The 17,734-nt window shown below is 46.4% G+C and overlaps 2 protein-coding genes across 2 annotated transcripts; one reads left to right on the top strand and one right to left on the bottom strand.

Annotated features, from left to right (window-relative positions):
• Nucleotides 1–28: 28 nt before the first annotated feature.
• ttc5 (tetratricopeptide repeat domain 5) lies at nt 29–4,333 on the bottom strand. Its single transcript, XM_069718978.1, has 9 exons — nt 4,248–4,333; nt 3,411–3,543; nt 3,115–3,326; nt 2,799–2,949; nt 2,598–2,689; nt 2,290–2,493; nt 1,397–1,611; nt 1,162–1,306; nt 29–1,073 (listed from the first exon to the last, which is right to left on the bottom strand). The coding sequence occupies exons 1-9, from the start codon at nt 4,308–4,310 to the stop codon at nt 954–956; spliced, it is 1,335 nt and encodes a 444-aa protein (XP_069575079.1). The 5' UTR covers nt 4,311–4,333; the 3' UTR covers nt 29–953.
• mettl3 (methyltransferase like 3) lies at nt 4,287–17,685 on the top strand. Its single transcript, XM_069718972.1, has 12 exons — nt 4,287–4,374; nt 4,943–5,091; nt 5,574–5,764; nt 6,153–6,614; nt 6,786–6,961; nt 15,786–15,999; nt 16,098–16,285; nt 16,669–16,707; nt 16,817–16,925; nt 17,072–17,137; nt 17,227–17,339; nt 17,422–17,685. Exons 2-12 carry the CDS (start codon nt 4,989–4,991, stop codon nt 17,534–17,536), a joined length of 1,776 nt encoding a protein of 591 aa, XP_069575073.1. The 5' UTR covers nt 4,287–4,374; nt 4,943–4,988; the 3' UTR covers nt 17,537–17,685.
• The last annotated feature ends 49 nt before the right edge of the window (nt 17,686–17,734 follow it).

The raw sequence follows: 17,734 nt of genomic DNA, 5'->3' as shown, positions 1-17,734 counted from the left end.
TAAGAAATAATACTCTCAGGAGGACACATGTTGTAGAACCATTTTTATTACAGAATTGTAATTTGTTAAAAGTAGAACAGGTTTTTAGGGGGGAGGGATCGAGGGGGGGGATTTAGAGGTATCATCACCCCAACTGAAGCAAAGAGGACAGATTGCTTGTTGTGGGTCACAACAGTTGCAGAAGACTCTGAATACAGTCCACACATCATGTAGTGTGGACATTGCGGTGAGTATTGCCGCATCATGTCTGCATAAATAATGTCACCCGTTTTCTGGTTCAGTCCATTGATGCTACTGGATTTACTAAAGTTAGACGGTCTGTCAGACACAGTTTGAACGATCTGAGCAGGAAACTGTAGATTTGAAGAAACCTGAGCTGTTGATTGGCTCTTTGTTGGAAGTGTTACGATGGGAGTTTATCGCTGCATAGTGAACAACCAAAGCAGTCCGACCCAGACCACAAGAACAACACCGAAAACTGATCCAGACAGGCCTTTTTCATTTTAGATGTCACAATAGAAAAAGCACAGGTGTAAATAATATTATTAAAGATGGCTGCATCACTTTCAGGGTCCTGGTGTTGTTGAGTAGACATCCCTGATGTTATTAGTAACGTCTGTGCTTTCCCTGCTGTGTGTTTCTGATCCCACTGCTGTTTTTAAGACGCCACACAAACATGACGTTCACGGTAAAAGAAGGTAAACTGAGGATACACTTCTGGCCATCACATCATCATCATCATCATCATCATCACAGGTTCATTCATTTACACACAAAAAAAACAAAAACTAGAACATGTCTGACCCTACAAGATCAGAGTACAAAAAATATTTATGAATATAAACAAATGTAACAGGGTGACCTCTATTTACAAAACAACGCATAAAACAGGCACAAACTTTGGACACTTTCAACATTATTCAAAAACCTGCTCCTCTTGCTTCTCGATTGTCTCATTCGCTCTGAGACTTGCAGCTGATCGAGGCGGCTTTCTGACTTTGGATGTTTTGTTTCTTGCCGTTGACGATGAGGAGGAGAGGAGAGTCCACTCGTATACTCCTGAAATCCAACGACTGTCGTAGAGAGAGAGGACGTAGAAAGTCAAGACACCCACGCAGACACGACGGTGGAAAGTGGAAACGGGATGCAGCGAATTCTTACCTTGTCTTTGTGCGTTAAACTGTGTCGTTTGACGTGAGGTTCGGGAACGACGACAGAGTCGCCTATGAGGACGCCCCAGCTGTCTGCCGTGTTGTACACCATCACCACGATACAAGTCTCCTCTCTGTCAACCATCCCAAACGTACTGCAGAAGAGAGAGCGCAAGCTTTTAGACCACATTTATGAAAGAGAAGACTTGAGCGGACTATTAATATTAAAAATGAGCTGCACTTACAAGGCCATGCGACCCTCAGAGGCCAGGCTGAACACCACCTTCCCCAGAGCAGCCGCTCCGGCGTTGTGGCCGTGTGTGAAGGAGGACAGAGTTCGAGGCTCCAGGCTGCCCACGCGACCCCCCGGGGAGCGGAACTGAGGAGAGGAGCAGGGACCCAGAGCGGATGTGTTGAGGTTGGAGAGCATCGTCCGTAACCGACGCGCCTTCACCTTCCCCTGAACACACAGACAGACTGAAGGCTGGAGGAGAAACAAAAGGGCCAAGGCTGCACTTTGCTGCCACCTTGTGGCAGAAAAAAACACTTTGGACGTCAGCTTGATAGCAGTATTTATAACAGGCTTCAGGTGACCTTTTAAACCAGTAATTAAAAAAAAACCCAGATGACTCAACATATAAAAAGGAACGTATATCTTTCTATAAAACAATAATTAGTTTTCACACCTTTTTCATTTAATTGTAAATCCCCTCTTCACTTAAATGCATTTTCCTCCGTTACTTGAACATTCCTCGTTATTTCTTCAAACTCGACACAAAAGAAGTCAGATTCCTTTAGAGCTGAAACAATTCATCCAAATATCTCTTAGCTGATGCAGCTTTCAACTGTAAATATTCAGCCCTTTGTGAATCTCGCGGACTTTTTTTGTGATTGCTGCACGTAAAAACAAATGTAAGAGTCTAAAAACTCATCATAAGACCACATTTACCACAAACACTTTCACTTCCTGTTATGCAGTTTTTTTGTTGTTGTTTTAAATGGTCAACCGGCAAAAGCTTTGTTTTGATGAAGAGGAGACATCTGCCTGTAAATATTCATCACGTCCTCGTATGCTGTTCCACATGTTTCTTTCTACTGTGAAACATCAACGTCATACGTCAGGTAAACTTCAACTGACCTTGTTCTGTATGAGTTCTGTCACTTTCTCCAGATACTCCAGCAGCTGCTTCTCCCTCTCCGGCGGCTCCGCCCAGCTCGGGTCGAGCGCCGCCGCCCGACTGTAGCCGCCCAGCGCCGAACAGAACATCTCCTCGTACTGGAACAGAGTGGCTCTGTTGAAATGCAGCTCCGGGTAGCAAGAAGCAGCTCTATCCACGTTCTCCTGCAGAGAGGTAAGATGGAGGGGGGGGGAATATAAGTGCACAAATTGTTTTTTTTTTTACCTCGAACTAACAGTCCTACCTCCCCAGCATGTGTGTTACTCACAGATTGTGCGTAGGCACTTAGAGCTTGTTGAGATAACTGTGGATTCTGTCCGCAGGTGAAAAACAGAGACACGTAAGCATTTCCCAGGATGTCTGTAAACACAAACATGAAATACAATTTTAAGACTCGTCTGTTACGAGGAGCCCGTCCCCCTCTACGCTCTCCACCGGAGATCACGTCTCTGTACGACTCTGTACTCACACCAGGACGTCCCGTCCGTGACGTCCAGCTGCACAGCCTGCCGGGCCATGTCCATGCTCTCCAGAACCTGCTTGCCGTAGGCGTCGCTGTCGGCCGCCGGCAGCTGCCTCAGCACCATCGACAGGTTGCGTAGGGACACTTTGTTCTTGGTCTGTAGGTGTGAATGATAAGAGCAGCGACAGATGAGTCAATCAGTGAAACATGACTCAGAAACCTTTAAATTTACTGCATATCATTTTTTTGTTTTTAGTAAAGAACCAGTTTGAATCGATGAAAGACGTTCTGTAGAGCATTCCTGTCCTCTCCCCCGCCGTACCTGCTGCAAGGCACCAGTGAAGCAGTTCTTGGCACCGATCAGGTCTCCTTTTTTCCAGTACTGCTCCCCCAGTGTGTTCCAGCCCTCGACCAGGCCCGGCTCCAGCTTCACAGCACGGGAAAGGCACTCTTCTGCAACGGCGCTGAAGTCCGGCGCGACGTTCAGACACCTGCCCTTCTGCAGCAGAAACTCAGCTTTGTGTTTGAAGCACTCTGTTGGAAAGTTAAGAGACACAGTGAGTTATGAGAGAGGCAAAAAAAGTTGGTTTGTTTTTTGGGGGAAAATACAACAATCACCTTCTTTCTCCTCCAGCTTCTTCAGTGTCCGTTCTTTCTCCTGCGCTACGTCGCCGTGTTTCCTCCCAGCTTCCTCCACACTGTGAGTCTCAAAGTAACAATCTCTGAAATGATACAGTTCATCCACGAGCTCCTGCGTTGGGAGGAAAAAAATAAAAAATAGGCCACAAATACTCAACAATAGACCTAAAAATAGATCAGAGGCACATTTAATCTTTTATCTACGCAGTATTAATAAATTCAGGGCACATCCCGGGTAAATCGATCCACGCAAGAGAGCCATATTCCTCCCATATTAGCTTCTCTTCATTGTTTTTTCTGTAAAAACCCAGAATTGAATTCTTACAAACCTCTTCGTGTCCAAGTCCCACAGACTTCATCCTGCTGGAGCACTTTGCTCTCGGGCTTTACTACGTTAACCCTGACCACGACATCCCCTCGTAGTACATATTAGTATGAGCCATCTGCATTTATAGTAACTTTATGTATGAAACTTGAAACTGACTTAGAAGAACAAATCAGTGAATCTGCAGCAGCCACATGTTCCCTGAGACGATCCAATGACGAGGCATTTTAATCAGGACGGGAGGTGGTGCGACAGAATAAAAGCACGGCCCTCCTCCACCTGAGAAAACCAGTGAGAAGAAAACGAGGTTTAAATGCCTCGTGACAGCTGCTGACAGTTGTTATAGTAACGATCCGGTGAAGAGACGTCGCAGCTTCACAGCAGCTCACAGGACAGCTGGCCGCGCGAGAATCAGCAAAAATACAAACGCTTGTGACCCCCCCGGGCGGCGTGTTTTAAATATGAGCGTGATCCCCGTGCAGCGGACCGACCTTCATCATGTGCAGCTCGGGTTTCTCTTCCACAGGCTCACCGCTCTTCTCCTCTTCCGCCATCTTTTTTGCGTCTGCAGCAACAGCAACGAGAGCAGCCGCCGGAGTGGAGCAAAAGGTAGCCAAGGTACAAAATACGGACAAAATACGAGACTCTAATGTCTATATTTCGACGGAGAATAGTTATTTATTTCAGCAACCATAACGAATGTGGTGAATTTGAAGCGGAGGAAACAGGTTTGTATTTGACTCGACCAGCCGGAGGGACGCTCTGCTCTGATTGGTTGGCTCGATGTCAGAGAACTGGCGACGCTCCTGAACAGGTCGCGTGGTGTGTTGCCTAACAACGTAACAGCCAATCACAGCAGAGCGTCTCTCCCGCTGTTCTTTTTTTATGTTCCGTGACGCCGGATGTTAGCAGCAGTCCGCACTTGAAATGAATCCGATGACTAACTCTTCTAAAATGAACAGAGACTTTATTGTGTGTTATTTTGCCACTAAAATACAAATGAAGTCCAAGCTGATAAATCCATAATATTTCTGTCAGTCTCAGATTATGTAGTCACCAGTGTTGGTCATCGGCGGGTCAGGCGGAACGTTTGATTTCAAGCGATGGCTGGTCCGACACTTTTTTGCCGTACGCCACACGTACTTCTCTCCTGAAAACGGCGGACTCTTCTCTCGCTCTCCTCCAGACACGAAGCAGTGCGACCGGAGTCGGTGTGTCGCTCGTAGCTCACCATGTCGGATACGTGGAGCAACATCCAGGCGCACAAGAAGCAGCTGGACTCGCTGCGGGAGAGGCTGCAGCGGCGGCGGAAGGACCCCGCGCAGCTGTCGGCGGGTACGTTCAGGGCCGGGCGGCGCGAAACCAGCCGGGCGGCAACGAACCATTGTTTTTGTTATCAAGAAAAATCAGCTGTGTGCTTATTTATTCATGAGTCAATCGGTTTGTCCGTAAACTACCAGGAAGAATGTCCTAAACTAACGTGATCAACATTTCCAGCTGATTAGTTTTATGTTGCTTAATTAGGAACTTACCGACAAGTGACACCTTTTGTTGTTGTTGTTTTTTTGCAGCCAAGCAGCAAGTAAATAATGCTCATGATGTTCTGTTGTTGTTGTTGTTTGAGGTGAAGCAACAAATGATCATTTGCAGCAATGAAAACATCATTTATGAGCTCGTGTCCCAACTGGATGTCATTTTTGTCCCCACGATTTGCGATGTTGTTCCAAGTTTTTTTGATTGGCTCTAGTTTTCAAAGGCTGGAAAGAAAACCGACGACAATTTTTGAACTAATTCCTTCACCTTTCGTTGTCCCTCAGACGGTGGCGGCAGCTCTGAAGGTCCCGCGGCCCGGAGCGACAGCCCGGCTCCGTCCACTCCGGCGACCTCTCAGGAGGAGACCGAGAAACCTCCTGATCCTGAACTGGAGAAGAGGCTGCTGGGATATCTGTCTGATCTGAGCCTGTCGCTGCCAACGGACTCCCTCGCCATCACAAATGAACTCAACAGTGTGAGTCTTTGTTGTTATTATTATTGTTATTATTATGACCAGATGCACCCCAGTGGCCATCAAACCTTTTAACTCTTCCTTTCAGAACATCTGATGTGCACACAATGAGCCAATAGATAGATCAAGTTTGAGTTTTTTAAGGATTTGCACACTTTCACAATTTGTATTTTTTAACTATGGTATTCATTATACATGCTAGTGGCTATATTTATTATATTTATTATGCTATTTCTTCTTAAATTCTTTTGTTCTTTCTGTCCTGCATCAGACGTGAGTGAGTGTGGGGATTAATAAAGTATTTCTGATTCTTTGTCAGCACAGAAATGCTTGTGATAAATAAAACCCTCGAACTTCATGTTGTTGTTGTTTTTTCTGTTTCTTGTCCCAGTCTGAACCAGCTGTCACTCACGGATGCATCCAGAGTCTGCTGCTCAAATTCTCCGCTCAGGAGCTCATCGATGTCCGACAGCCCACCTCTGCTGCTTCTTCTTCCGCGACGTCCTCCTCTACGGTCGTCGTGGCCGTGGATCACACCAAACTGTGGCCCATGATCGGGTCGGGGGCCGGAGCCCAACGGACCGGCGTCAAGAGAAAAGCAGAAGAACAAACCCACAGCAAACGAGCCGCGGGCTTCACGCCTTCGCTTCAGAGCTCCGCTCCTCCTCCTCAGCACTTGTCCACCACCTCCCTGACGCCGGCCTCCTCCTCCTCACAGCTGGCGGGTCCTTCGGCGTCGGGGAGCGGCGGCGACAAGAAGGGCCGCAGCAGCAAAAGCCAGTCGTCTTACATGGACATGGAAATCGAAAGCCTCCTGAACCAGCAGTCCACCAAAGAGCAGCAGAGCAAGAAGGTTAGTAGTTAGTGTGCAGGTGTGTAGTTTAGTTTAGAGGTGTGCAGGTTAGTTTAGAGGTGTGCAGGTGTGTAGTTTAGAGGTGTGTAGTTTAGTTTAGAGGTGTGCAGGTTAGTTTAGAGGTGTGTAGGTGTGATTGCTGACTCGGCGTCTCATTTCTTCCCACTCCAGGTGAGCCGAGAGATTCTAGAGCTGCTGAACACCAGCACGGCCAAGGAGCAGTCCATCGTGGAGAAGTTCCGGTCTCGCGGTCGCGCTCAGGTCCAGGAGTTCTGTGACCACGGCACCAAGGAGGAGTGCATCCGCTCCGGAGACACACCGCAGCCCTGCACCAAGTTACACTTCCGGTCAGTTCTTCCTCTTAGAACCTCTCAGCCTCTATTTATGTCACGTGACGTGAGGAAACCTTTTTTCTGAAAGATGTCTCACACCGCTTTGGTTTGATTTTATTCCGTTACAAACACATACAGAACTACTGAGATATTTACGTTTACAAAAGGTCACAGTGACCTTGACCTCCCAATATGTACTGTGGGGCAAAAAAGTATTTAGTCAGCCACCAATTGTGCAAGTTCTCCCACCTAAAAAGATGAGAGACGCCTGTAATTTTCATCATAAGTATACCTAAACTGAGACAAAATGAGATAAAAAAAAAATCCTGAAAATCACATTGTCTGATTTTTAAAGAATATATTTGCAAATTATGGTGAAAAATAAGTATTTGGTCAATAACAACAATAACAATAGTTCATCTCAATACTTTGTTCTATACCCTTTGTTGGCAATGACAGAGGTCAAACGTTTTCTGTAAGTCTTCACAAGCTTTTCACACACTGTTGCTGGTATTTTGGCCCATTCCTCCATGCAGATCTCCTCTGCAGCAGTGATGTTTTGGGGCTGTCGCTGGGCAACACGGACTTTCAACTCCCTCCACAGATTTTCTATGGGGTTGAGATCTGGAGACTGGCGAGGACACTCCAGGACCTTGAAATGCTTCTTACGAAGCCACTCCTTCGTTGCCCGGGCGGTGTGTTTGGGATCATTGTCATGCTGAAAGACCCAGCCACGTTTCATCTTCAATGCCCTTGCTGATGGAAGGAGGTTTTCACTCAAAATCTCATGATACATGGCCCCATTCATTCTTTCCTTTACACGGATCAGTCGTCCTGGTCCCCTTGCAGAAAAACAGCCCCAAAGCATGATGTTTCCACCCCCATGCTTCACAGTAGGTATGGTGTTCTTTGGATGCAACTCGGCATTCTTTCTCCTCCAAACACGACCAGTTGAGTTTTTACCAAAAAGTTCTATTTTGGTTTCATCTGACCATATGACATTCTCCCAATCCTCTTCTGGATCATCCAAATGCTCTCTAGCAAACTTCAGACGGGCCTGGACATGTACTGGCTGAAGCAGGGGGACACGTCTGGCACTGCAGGATTTGAGTCCCTGGCGGCGTAGTGTGTTACTGATGGTAGCCTTTGTTACTTTGGTCCCAGCTCTCTGCAGGTCATTCACCAGGTCCCCCCGTGTGGTTCTGGGATTTTTGTTCACCGTTCTTGTGATCATTTTGGCCCCACGGGGTGAGATCTTGCGTGGAGCCCCAGATCGAGGGAGATTATCAGTGGTCTTGTATGTCTTCCATTTTCTAATAATTGCTCCCACAGTTGATTTCTTCACACCAAGCTGCTTACCTATTGCAGATTCAGTCTTCCCAGCCTGGTGCAGGTCTACAATTTTGTTTCTGGTGTCCTTTGACAGCTCTTTGGTCTTGGCCATAGTGGAGTTTGGAGTGTGACTGCACATGTGCTGCGGGCGTCCCGACGAGGAGGCTGAGGTCAGGGAGGAACTGGACTGGAGGTCCTGGGAGTGGCTGGACTCATCATCCGATGAGGATGATATTGAGGGAGAGGTAGAAATTGAAGCTCTGCTTCCATTAACATGCGACGTGCCTGACTTGGAGACAGCTGGTTGGGGGAAGAGGGAAGACGGAAGGGCAGTCAAAAGTGACGAGGCTGTAGTTACCGCAGTGGAAGGATGTGTCGGTGATGAAGACGCTACACCTGTAGACTTGCTGTCTGCACCGCTAACATGTGCATTATTATCTTGACCAAAGACAGCCCCTCCGAGCCTCAGAACGTGCCTACAGATCTCCTCCGTTATCTGCATCTGGTGGATTTGCCACTGCTGTAAAACCCTCAGCTCCTCCAGGAGTACTGCCAGGGTTGGAGGCACCTGGATCTGTCCCTGCTCCCCCGGTGAGCCGGATGCCTGCCGCTGACCCGGGCTGGAGCTGTCACGGTGAGGCGGCAGGCACTGAGAAGAGGAGGAAGAGGAGGAGGAGGAGGAGGAGGTAGTGGTGGTGGCCGAACAGCCCATCGGCGGGGAGGTCATGGTGGAGTGAGAGTTTCCTTGGTGGGACAGGCTGTGGGAACCAGAGGTTTGACCCAGGGGAGGAGGCGAGTGAGTCTGGGAGGACAGCGATGGGTGAGGAAAGTCTGGGGAGAGGGAGGAGTGGGTGTTGGGGAGGGATGTGGTGAATGGGACGATGTGGCTGGGCCAGTGGGGAGGAGGCGAGCTCTCGCTGGGTAAGGAGGGCGCGTGGAGCCCTCCGGGGGATGGGCGAGGGGCCAGAGGCGGCTGGCAGTCCTGCAGCGAGGTGGGGGATGAGGAGGAAGATCCCGAGGAGGTCACTTCTGAGCCCAGAGACGTGGATGGCGACTTGATGCCCAGGTGGTCATCTGCGGATTGACAGAAAAAGAAGAGTGCTCCGAACTTTTTTTTGAAACTAAACAAATTATCTTTGGATTGTTGTGCAATTTCCAAATCCCCAAGATTCACCCCCCACACCCACACACACACACAAAAATACAGTTATATAAAGCCACTGAAACGTTGTGCTTTACAAATTTAGTTTGCAAATTTGTGTGCATACCAAAAGATACTGTTACGACTTCAAAAGAAATGCCTGCAAGGAAATGGCCTCAAACAAGCAAATGAGTGGAAGAAACTCAGCAGTCTATGTAGTCTTTGTAATGTCTCGTCTCAATCTGTGCTCTGCAGAGCAAAACTCCTCAAATATCTTTCACACACAAAAAAGCTTACAGACCACCTTGCTGCTATGGCAACACATTTTAGAGGACAATGGGCATCACCAAGACAACCCATAACCCCTCTTAACCCACCCCCTCCCTATAGCAGTTAGGTCTTTCATCTCCCTATTCACCCTTCCCCCTTACAGTGGGGCAAAAAAGTATTTAGTCAGCCACCAATTGTGCAAGTTCTCCCACCTAAAAAGATGAGACGCCTGTAATTTTCATCATAGGTATACCTAAACTGAGAGACAAAATGAGAAAAACAATTCCTGAAAATCACATTGTCTGATTTTTAAAGAATATATTTGCAAATTATGGTGGAAAATAAGTATTTGGTCAATAACAACAATAACAATAGTTCATCTCAATACTTTGTTCTATACCCTTTGTTGGCAATGACAGAGGTCAAACATTTTCTGTAAGTCTTCACAAGCTTTTCACACACTGTTGCTGGTATTTTGGCCCATTCCTCCATGCAGATCTCCTCTAGAGCAGTGATGTTTTGGGGCTGTCGCTGGGCAACACGGACTTTCAACTCCCTCCACAGATTTTCTATGGGGTTGAGATCTGGAGACTGGCGAGGACACTCCAGGACCTTGAAATGCTTCTTACGAAGCCACTCCTTCGTTGCCCGGGCGGTGTGTTTGGGATCATTGTCACGCTGAAAGACCCAGCCACGTTTCATCTTCAATGCCCTTGCTGATGGAAGGAGGTTTTCACTCAAAATCTCATGATACATGGCCCCATTCATTCTTTCCTTTACACGGATCAGTCGTCCTGGTCCCCTTGCAGAAAAACAGCCCCAAAGCATGATGTTTCCACCCCCATGCTTCACAGTAGGTATGGTGTTCTTTGGATGCAACTCGGCATTCTTTCTCCTCCAAACACGACCAGTTGAGTTTTTACCAAAAAGTTCTATTTTGGTTTCATCTGACCATATGACATTCTCCCAATCCTCTTCTGGATCATCCAAATGCTCTCGAGCAAACTTCAGACGGGCCTGGACATGTACTGGCTGAAGCAGGGGGACACGTCTGGCACTGCAGGATTTGAGTCCCTGGCGGCGTAGTGTTTTACTGATGGTAGCCTTTGTTACTTTGGTCCCAGCTCTCTGCAGGTCATTCACCAGGTCCCCCCGTGTGGTTCTGGGATTTTTGTTCACCGTTCTTGTGATCATTTTGGCCCCACGGGGTGAGATCTTGCGTGGAGCCCCAGATCGAGGGAGATTATCAGTGGTCTTGTATGTCTTCCATTTTCTAATAATTGCTCCCACAGTTGATTTCTTCACACCAAGCTGCTTACCTATTGCAGATTCAGTCTTCCCAGCCTGGTGCAGGTCTACAATTTTGTTTCTGGTGTCCTTTGACAGCTCTTTGGTCTTGGCCATAGTGGAGTTTGGAGTGTGACTGTTTGAGGTTGTGGACAGGTGTCTTTTATACTGATAACAAGTTCAAACAGGTGCCATTAATACAGGTAACGAGTGGAGGACAGAGGAGCCTCTTAAAGAAGAAGTTACAGGTCTGTGAGAGCCAGAAATCTTGCTTGTTTGTAGGTGACCAAATACTTATTTTACTGAGGAATTTACCAATTAATTCATTAAAAATCCTACAATGTGATTTCCTGGTTTCTTTCCCCCCATTCTGTCTCTCAGTTGAAGTGTACCTGTGATGAAAATTACAGGCCTCTCTCATCTTTTTAAGTGGGAGAACTTGCACAATTGGTGGCTGACTAAATACTTTTTTGCCCCACTGTATGTCACAGTGGAGGTCAAGGGTCAGGCCACGCTAAGGGTTCTGGGCACTGTCCAGACACTCTGATTGGTCAACTAATCTGACCTCTGCCGCTCAGGGGTCAAATTCTTTCAGAATCTTGAGCACAGAGTGAGAAAGAGTAAAGAGGAGAAGAAGGGGGGAGGGTAACAACAATGGAGACACAAACTAGCTATTCCCTCCTGGAGAGATATAGTGATGGAATGAAAGACTGTACCTCAGTGAAATTCCTTCCCTGAAACTTATAAACAAACCAGAATCTGCAGGAAACACCAATAACTCCCAGTCCAAACTTTCAAAGGTGAAAGTTTACCTGCAGAAGCTGGTGCACGCACTTTTTAACTTATATCCCAGTGCGACACTCACGCAAGGACAATCGCTCTAAACCCTCTGAAACTTTTTGCATCCCCCCTCATCCCTCTGAACCCCCCAACTGTGTAGGAGTATACAGTCAAAGGGGTAGAGGGGGTGAGAAAGAAAGGGGGAGGGAAGTATTGAGAAGGTGGAAAATGGGGGAACAGGGGCGCATAAGGAAGAAAAGCATGGATGAAGAGCAAAAGAAGAAGAGAATAGGAAGGGCGGAAGATTAATCTTAACCAAAAACCCACTGCCTTCCCTTCCCCCCACCCACGCACCTTATTGTTAACAAATAAGAGAGCGCTCTATACTAATCAAAGGCCTCCAGCAGTCAGCGCTGAGCAGCCTGTTGGTTTCCTAGAGGACAAACAGCACATGAAAATGGCCACAGATGTATGTTAGTTAATCCTTCTCTTTTCACTTCACAGGGACACGTTTATTGGCCCCGACCAAAGTGCCCTCGGCCTCCGTTTAGTGGGGCCCTTTGCGTTAAATGACTGAGCAGGAGGGGTTTCCTTTAGTTGACAAACTTAGACCTGATTTTTTTTTTTTTTACTCTGTTGAATCAGGTGGGTTTGCTGGAATGTGGCCATGCATACATTAATTGATGAAAGTCAAAGAAAAGAAAATCAAAGAAAAGCCACTCATGATGAGTCATAAACTCAAACTTTTGTTTTGATGAGTTTCTTTCAAGATTTTCACCATGCAGTGATGAGGCAATGTTTTATAGGCTATACAGATTATCTACAAAGAAATTCAAGAAAAAAACAGGCATGCACGCTCGTAAAAAGTGTTTTCTCACCGTGAGATAGCAGCCGTGGGCCCCCTGGATCCGCGTTAACGAGATGCTGGGGTCTCTTCTGCTTCCGGCGTGACATGATTCACGGCGAGTCAAACAGAGAGGGGGGCATCAGTCGGTTGAATGGCACCAGGCACGTTTTTGCGCACTTGGACGAGCCCCTGGAAGCATCCAAAGTTCAACAAGTCGTGCAATTCCCGCAAAGCCCGTGGTTTAAAAAAAAGAAAAGAAAAAAAAAAAGAAGAAAGAAATATAAAATGTGTAAACCCAGTTTTGAAAGAGCGGTCGTTCATGGAAGAAAGTCCAGAAGAAAGGATGGTGTTCGGAAATCCGCCGGGCGGCACCGTGTCATATGAAGCTGCGCTGAGTGCTTGTGTGTGGCTGTTTTCTTAAGTCTCTTCTCCCCCCCAAAAAAACTTGTCCAATTTGCGCCCCTCCTCTCCCACTGCTGCCCCGCTACATGCACATACAGCGAATACACACACACACACACACACACACACACACACACACACACACACACACACACACACACACACACACACACACACACATAGGCAATACACACAGAACCACTCCTTGTTCTGTGATATTTGCATTTCAATGGCGTGTAACACACAGCCTCCCTGGTTCTCTTTCTCTTTCTCCCCAGCTTTATTTTTTTTCTTTACACACTCACGCCGCAGCTATAAACTTTCAATAAAACATGACAATGGCGTCAAAGCAGTTGGATGCCTAAAAACAAATTAAAATGGGCGTCAGATTTGTTTTTTGTTTTGTTTCAGATAAATCTTTTTTAATGAATGAAAGGAGAGAATGAGATAATTATGGGCCAAATTAAGATTTAAAAATAACAGGTGACTTATCAATCAGGTGACAGATTCTGTGTCGGACCCCCCAAGTGTTGGCTACTGCACTTATTCTATAACAGATAAATAATGGAATCAGCTATGATAATAGAGTGGCAGGTGGTTTCCATCAGCAGGAGTCAACAATCTGTCTTCCCGGTGTTGTTATTGTGCTAAATGAAGAGCGTGAGGGCGATATTTCCACTTTAGATTTTTATAGGGCCAATTATCAACAACAGTGCAGGGAGCGACTGTGTGCAAAGTGGGTCCACACATCTTTTCCACATGCATGCATGTACAGTGGGGCAAAAAAGTATTTAGTCAGCCATCAATTGTGCAAGTTCTCCCACTTAAAAAGATGAGAGACGCCTGTAATTTTCATCATAGGTACACTTCAACTATGAGAGACAGAATGAGAATTTTTTTTTTTCCTGAAAATCACATTGTCTGATTTTTTAAAGAATATATTTGCAAATTATGGTGGAAAATAAGTATTTGGTCAATAACAACAATAACAATAGTTCATCTCAATACTTTGTTCTATACCCTTTGTTGGCAATGACAGAGGTCAAACGTTTTCTGTAAGTCTTCACAAGCTTTTCACACACTGTTGCTGGTATTTTGGCCCATTCCTCCATGCAGATCTCCTCTGCAGCAGTGATGTTTTGGGGCTGTCGCTGGGCAACACGGACTTTCAACTCCCTCCACAGATTTTCTATGGGGTTGAGATCTGGAGACTGGCGAGGCCACTCCAGGACCTTGAAATGCTTCTTACGAAGTCACTCCTTCGTTGCCCGGCGGTGTGTTTGGGATCATTGTCATGCTGAAAGACCCAGCCACGTTTCATCTTCAATGCCCTTGCTGATGGAAGGAGGTTTTCACTCAAAATCTCATGATACATGGTCCCATTCATTCTTTCCTTTACACGGATCAGTCGTCCTGGTCCCCTTGCAGAAAAACAGCCCCAAAGCATGATGTTTCCACCCCCATGCTTCACAGTAGGTATGGTGTTCTTTGGATGCAACTCGGCATTCTTTCTCCTCCAAACACGACCAGTTGAGTTTTTACCAAAACGTTCTATTTTGGTTTCATCTGACCATATGACATTCTCCCAATCCTCTTCTGGATCATCCAAATGCTCTCTAGCAAACTTCAGACGGGCCTGGACATGTACTGGCTGAAGCAGGGGGACACGTCTGGCACTGCAGGATTTGAGTCTCTGGCGGCGTAGTGTGTTACTGATGGTAGCCTTTGTTACTTTGGTCCCAGCTCTCTGCAGGTCATTCACCAGGTCCCCCCGTGTGGTTCTGGGATTTTTGTTCACCGTTCTTGTGATCATTTTGGCCCCACGGGGTGAGATCTTGTGTGGAGCCCCAGATCGAGGGAGATTATCAGTGGTCTTGTATGTCTTCCATTTTCTAATAATTGCTCCCACAGTTGATTTCTTCACACCAAGCTGCTTACCTATTGCAGATTCAGTCTTCCCAGCCTGGTGCAGGTCTACAATTTTGTTTCTGGTGTCCTTTGACAGCTCTTTGGTCTTGGCCATAGTGGAGTTTGGAGTGTGACCGTTTGAGGTTGTGGACAGGTGTCTTTTATACTGATAACAAGTTCAAACAGGTGCCATTAATACAGGTAACGAGTGGAGGACAGAGGAGCCTCTTAAAGAAGAAGTTACAGGTCTGTGAGAGCCAGAAATCTTGCTTGTTTGTAGGTGACCAAATACTTATTTTACTGAGGAATTTACCAATTAATTCATTAAAAATCCTACAATGTGATTTCCTGGAATCTTTCCCCCCATTCTGTCTCTCATAGTTTAGGTATACCTATGATGAAAATTACAGGCCTCTCTCATCTTTTTAAGTGGGAGAACTTGCACAATTGGTGGCTGACTAAATACTTTTTTGCCCCACTGTAATTTGTTCATCCTCAGGACACAGTGAGTTACTTCTATATTAATGATGTCATACATAATTGTATCTGTCAGTTTTTAATACTTTAACTACATTTTGCAGCTTATACTTCTGTACTTTTACTTTCTCCACTGCTGGTAACACAACAAATTTATATCTGTGTTTGAAAGATGCTCATCTTTGGCCTGAAGAGGGCGCTGTGATCACGGTAAAATACTGTATACTCCATACTAATATCAGAGACACGGCTCTGGCAAAATACAAGTCAGATTAAAAGAACTTCAAGTGTCTCCTCCATCTTTAACCGGATCCTCGGCGGCGCCTGTCAACACTTTGCATGCTGGGAATTACTGCCGGACTGTTGACTCGTTGCTGCTATGTTCTGTCACTCAGTCGCATCATCAACAAGCACACGGACGAGAGCCTCGGCGACTGCTCCTTCCTCAACACGTGCTTCCACATGGACACCTGCAAATACGTCCACTACGAAATCGACAGCCCCCCCGAGACCGAGCTCGGCCTGCTGGGGCCGCAGGCGGGGACCACCGAGCTCGGCCTGCACGAAGGGGACGAAGACAGCGACGTGGGGAAACTTTTTCCTTCACAGGTGAGGAAGAGGAACGATGATTTTATTTCTTCCTTTTATGCTGGATTTATTTTAATGACTTATAAAATACTCTGATTTCGTGCTTTTTTTTATCCCAGTGGATCTGCTGCGACATCCGCTACCTGGACGTGTCCATCCTGGGGAAGTTTGCGGTCGTGATGGCCGACCCTCCCTGGGACATCCACATGGAGCTGCCCTACGGCACGCTGACCGACGACGAAATGAGAAAACTCAACATCCCCATCTTGCAGGATGACGGTTTTCTCTTCCTCTGGGTCACCGGCAGGTAACTATAGCAACCCAGCTGTCTCGGATAACCCATCTCGTAACGGGACAGTTTGGTTTTTAACAGCCACAACTTGTGTGTCCTACAATGTCCGAATGTCCTTGAACTCAGCACGAGCTCACCTGGTTGCTTCAGTTAAATCTGCAGAAGATTTCAACTAGTTTACAAATTATAAAAAAAAAAAAAACCGTTCATTATATTGTGTGTATTTTTATGTGTTTACAGGCGATACTGTTACTTAAAGGCTTTCTAACACAAACTTACTTAAATCAAGCAGAAAATCATTATTTTTCCTCTAAATTAAATGTCTTAATTTCTGTGTAATAGAATTTAGTTACTAATTATTTTTACAGAGGTTGTTCACACTTCTTTTCCTCTTCCAGAGCGATGGAGCTGGGCAGAGAGTGTCTCAGTCTTTGGGGGTAAGTTTTTCTCTCTTTTATACATCTTCCACCACCAAGTCCTCATTTGGGTTTGATGTGATTTTATTTGTTGTTTGTTTTTCTAATATTTGCCTTTTATGTTTCTCAGCTATGAGCGTGTGGATGAGATCATTTGGGTGAAAACCAACCAGCTTCAGAGGATCATCCGCACCGGCAGGACGGGCCACTGGCTGAACCACGGGAAGGAGCACTGCCTGGTGCGTCCAGCTCGGGGAATCTCACCTCCTGCTGCTGTTTCATTCTTATCGTTAAAGAGACTCGTCACGTAGCTAGAAGGTGTTTTGGTCTTGTATGTTAAATGTGTGTTAAATGGCTAAAATGTATTAGATGTGTTTGTCCTCAGGTGGGTGTGAAGGGAAACCCGCAGGGGTTCAACCGGGGTTTGGACTGTGACGTGATTGTGGCCGAGGTAAGCAACTGCACATGTTCTGTCACACGTCATCTTGTTAACCCACGATTGGTTCAGCCTGTTTACGTGTCTGCCCGCCGCCCGCTCAGGTCCGCTCCACCAGTCACAAACCGGACGAGATCTACGGGATGATCGAGAGGCTGTCGCCCGGCACCAGGAAGATCGAGCTGTTCGGTCGACCCCACAACGTCCAACCCAACTGGTAACATCACTATCACGCTTTTAATTCAAACACCGGCTTTAAAGACATTTTTTTTAAAGTTTCCTTTTCATCCCTTCTCCAGGGTAACTCTGGGAAACCAGCTGGACGGCATTCACCTGCTGGATCCCGAAGTCGTCGCCCGCTTTAAGAAGCGCTACCCGGACGGCGTCATCTCCAAACCCAAAAACATGCAGTGATGACGTCATTAGTGCTCACATGTCTGCAGAGGTTTGTCTATGGACTCGTTTTTTAAAAATTTTTTATACCTCCAAACATTTTTTTTTTTTTAATAAAACTTGGCAACAAGATGCATCATGTCTGTAAGCATTCTGTTGTTAATCTGGAACCATGTTTTCAGTTTCATATCTAATGCTGCAAAACATTACAGTCAACAT

This window comes from Brachyistius frenatus, unplaced genomic scaffold (genome assembly GCF_029030835.1).
Source record: "Brachyistius frenatus isolate BFR_SWC_R1_liver_20210118 unplaced genomic scaffold, ASM2903083v1 Contig_203, whole genome shotgun sequence".
In the NCBI taxonomy this organism is placed as follows: Eukaryota; Metazoa; Chordata; class Actinopteri; family Embiotocidae; genus Brachyistius; species Brachyistius frenatus.
This window is presented reverse-complemented; position numbering and strand designations above follow the sequence as displayed.

Coding starts and splice junctions, on each gene's coding strand:
- mettl3 (XM_069718972.1), top strand. CDS start 4,989: ATGTCGGATACGTGGAGCAACATCCAGGCGCACAAGAAGCAGCTGGAC. Junction 6,962..15,785: donor TGCACCAAGTTACACTTCCG/GTCAGTTCTTCC, acceptor TCTGTCACTCAG/TCGCATCATCAACAAGCACA. Junction 17,138..17,226: donor GTGACGTGATTGTGGCCGAG/GTAAGCAACTGC, acceptor CCGCCCGCTCAG/GTCCGCTCCACCAGTCACAA.
- ttc5 (XM_069718978.1), bottom strand. CDS start 4,310: ATGGCGGAAGAGGAGAAGAGCGGTGAGCCTGTGGAAGAGAAACCCGAG. Junction 1,612..2,289: donor CAGAACTCATACAGAACAAG/GTCAGTTGAAGT, acceptor CTGTGTGTTCAG/GGGAAGGTGAAGGCGCGTCG. Junction 1,307..1,396: donor TCTGAGGGTCGCATGGCCTT/GTAAGTGCAGCT, acceptor TCTCTTCTGCAG/TACGTTTGGGATGGTTGACA.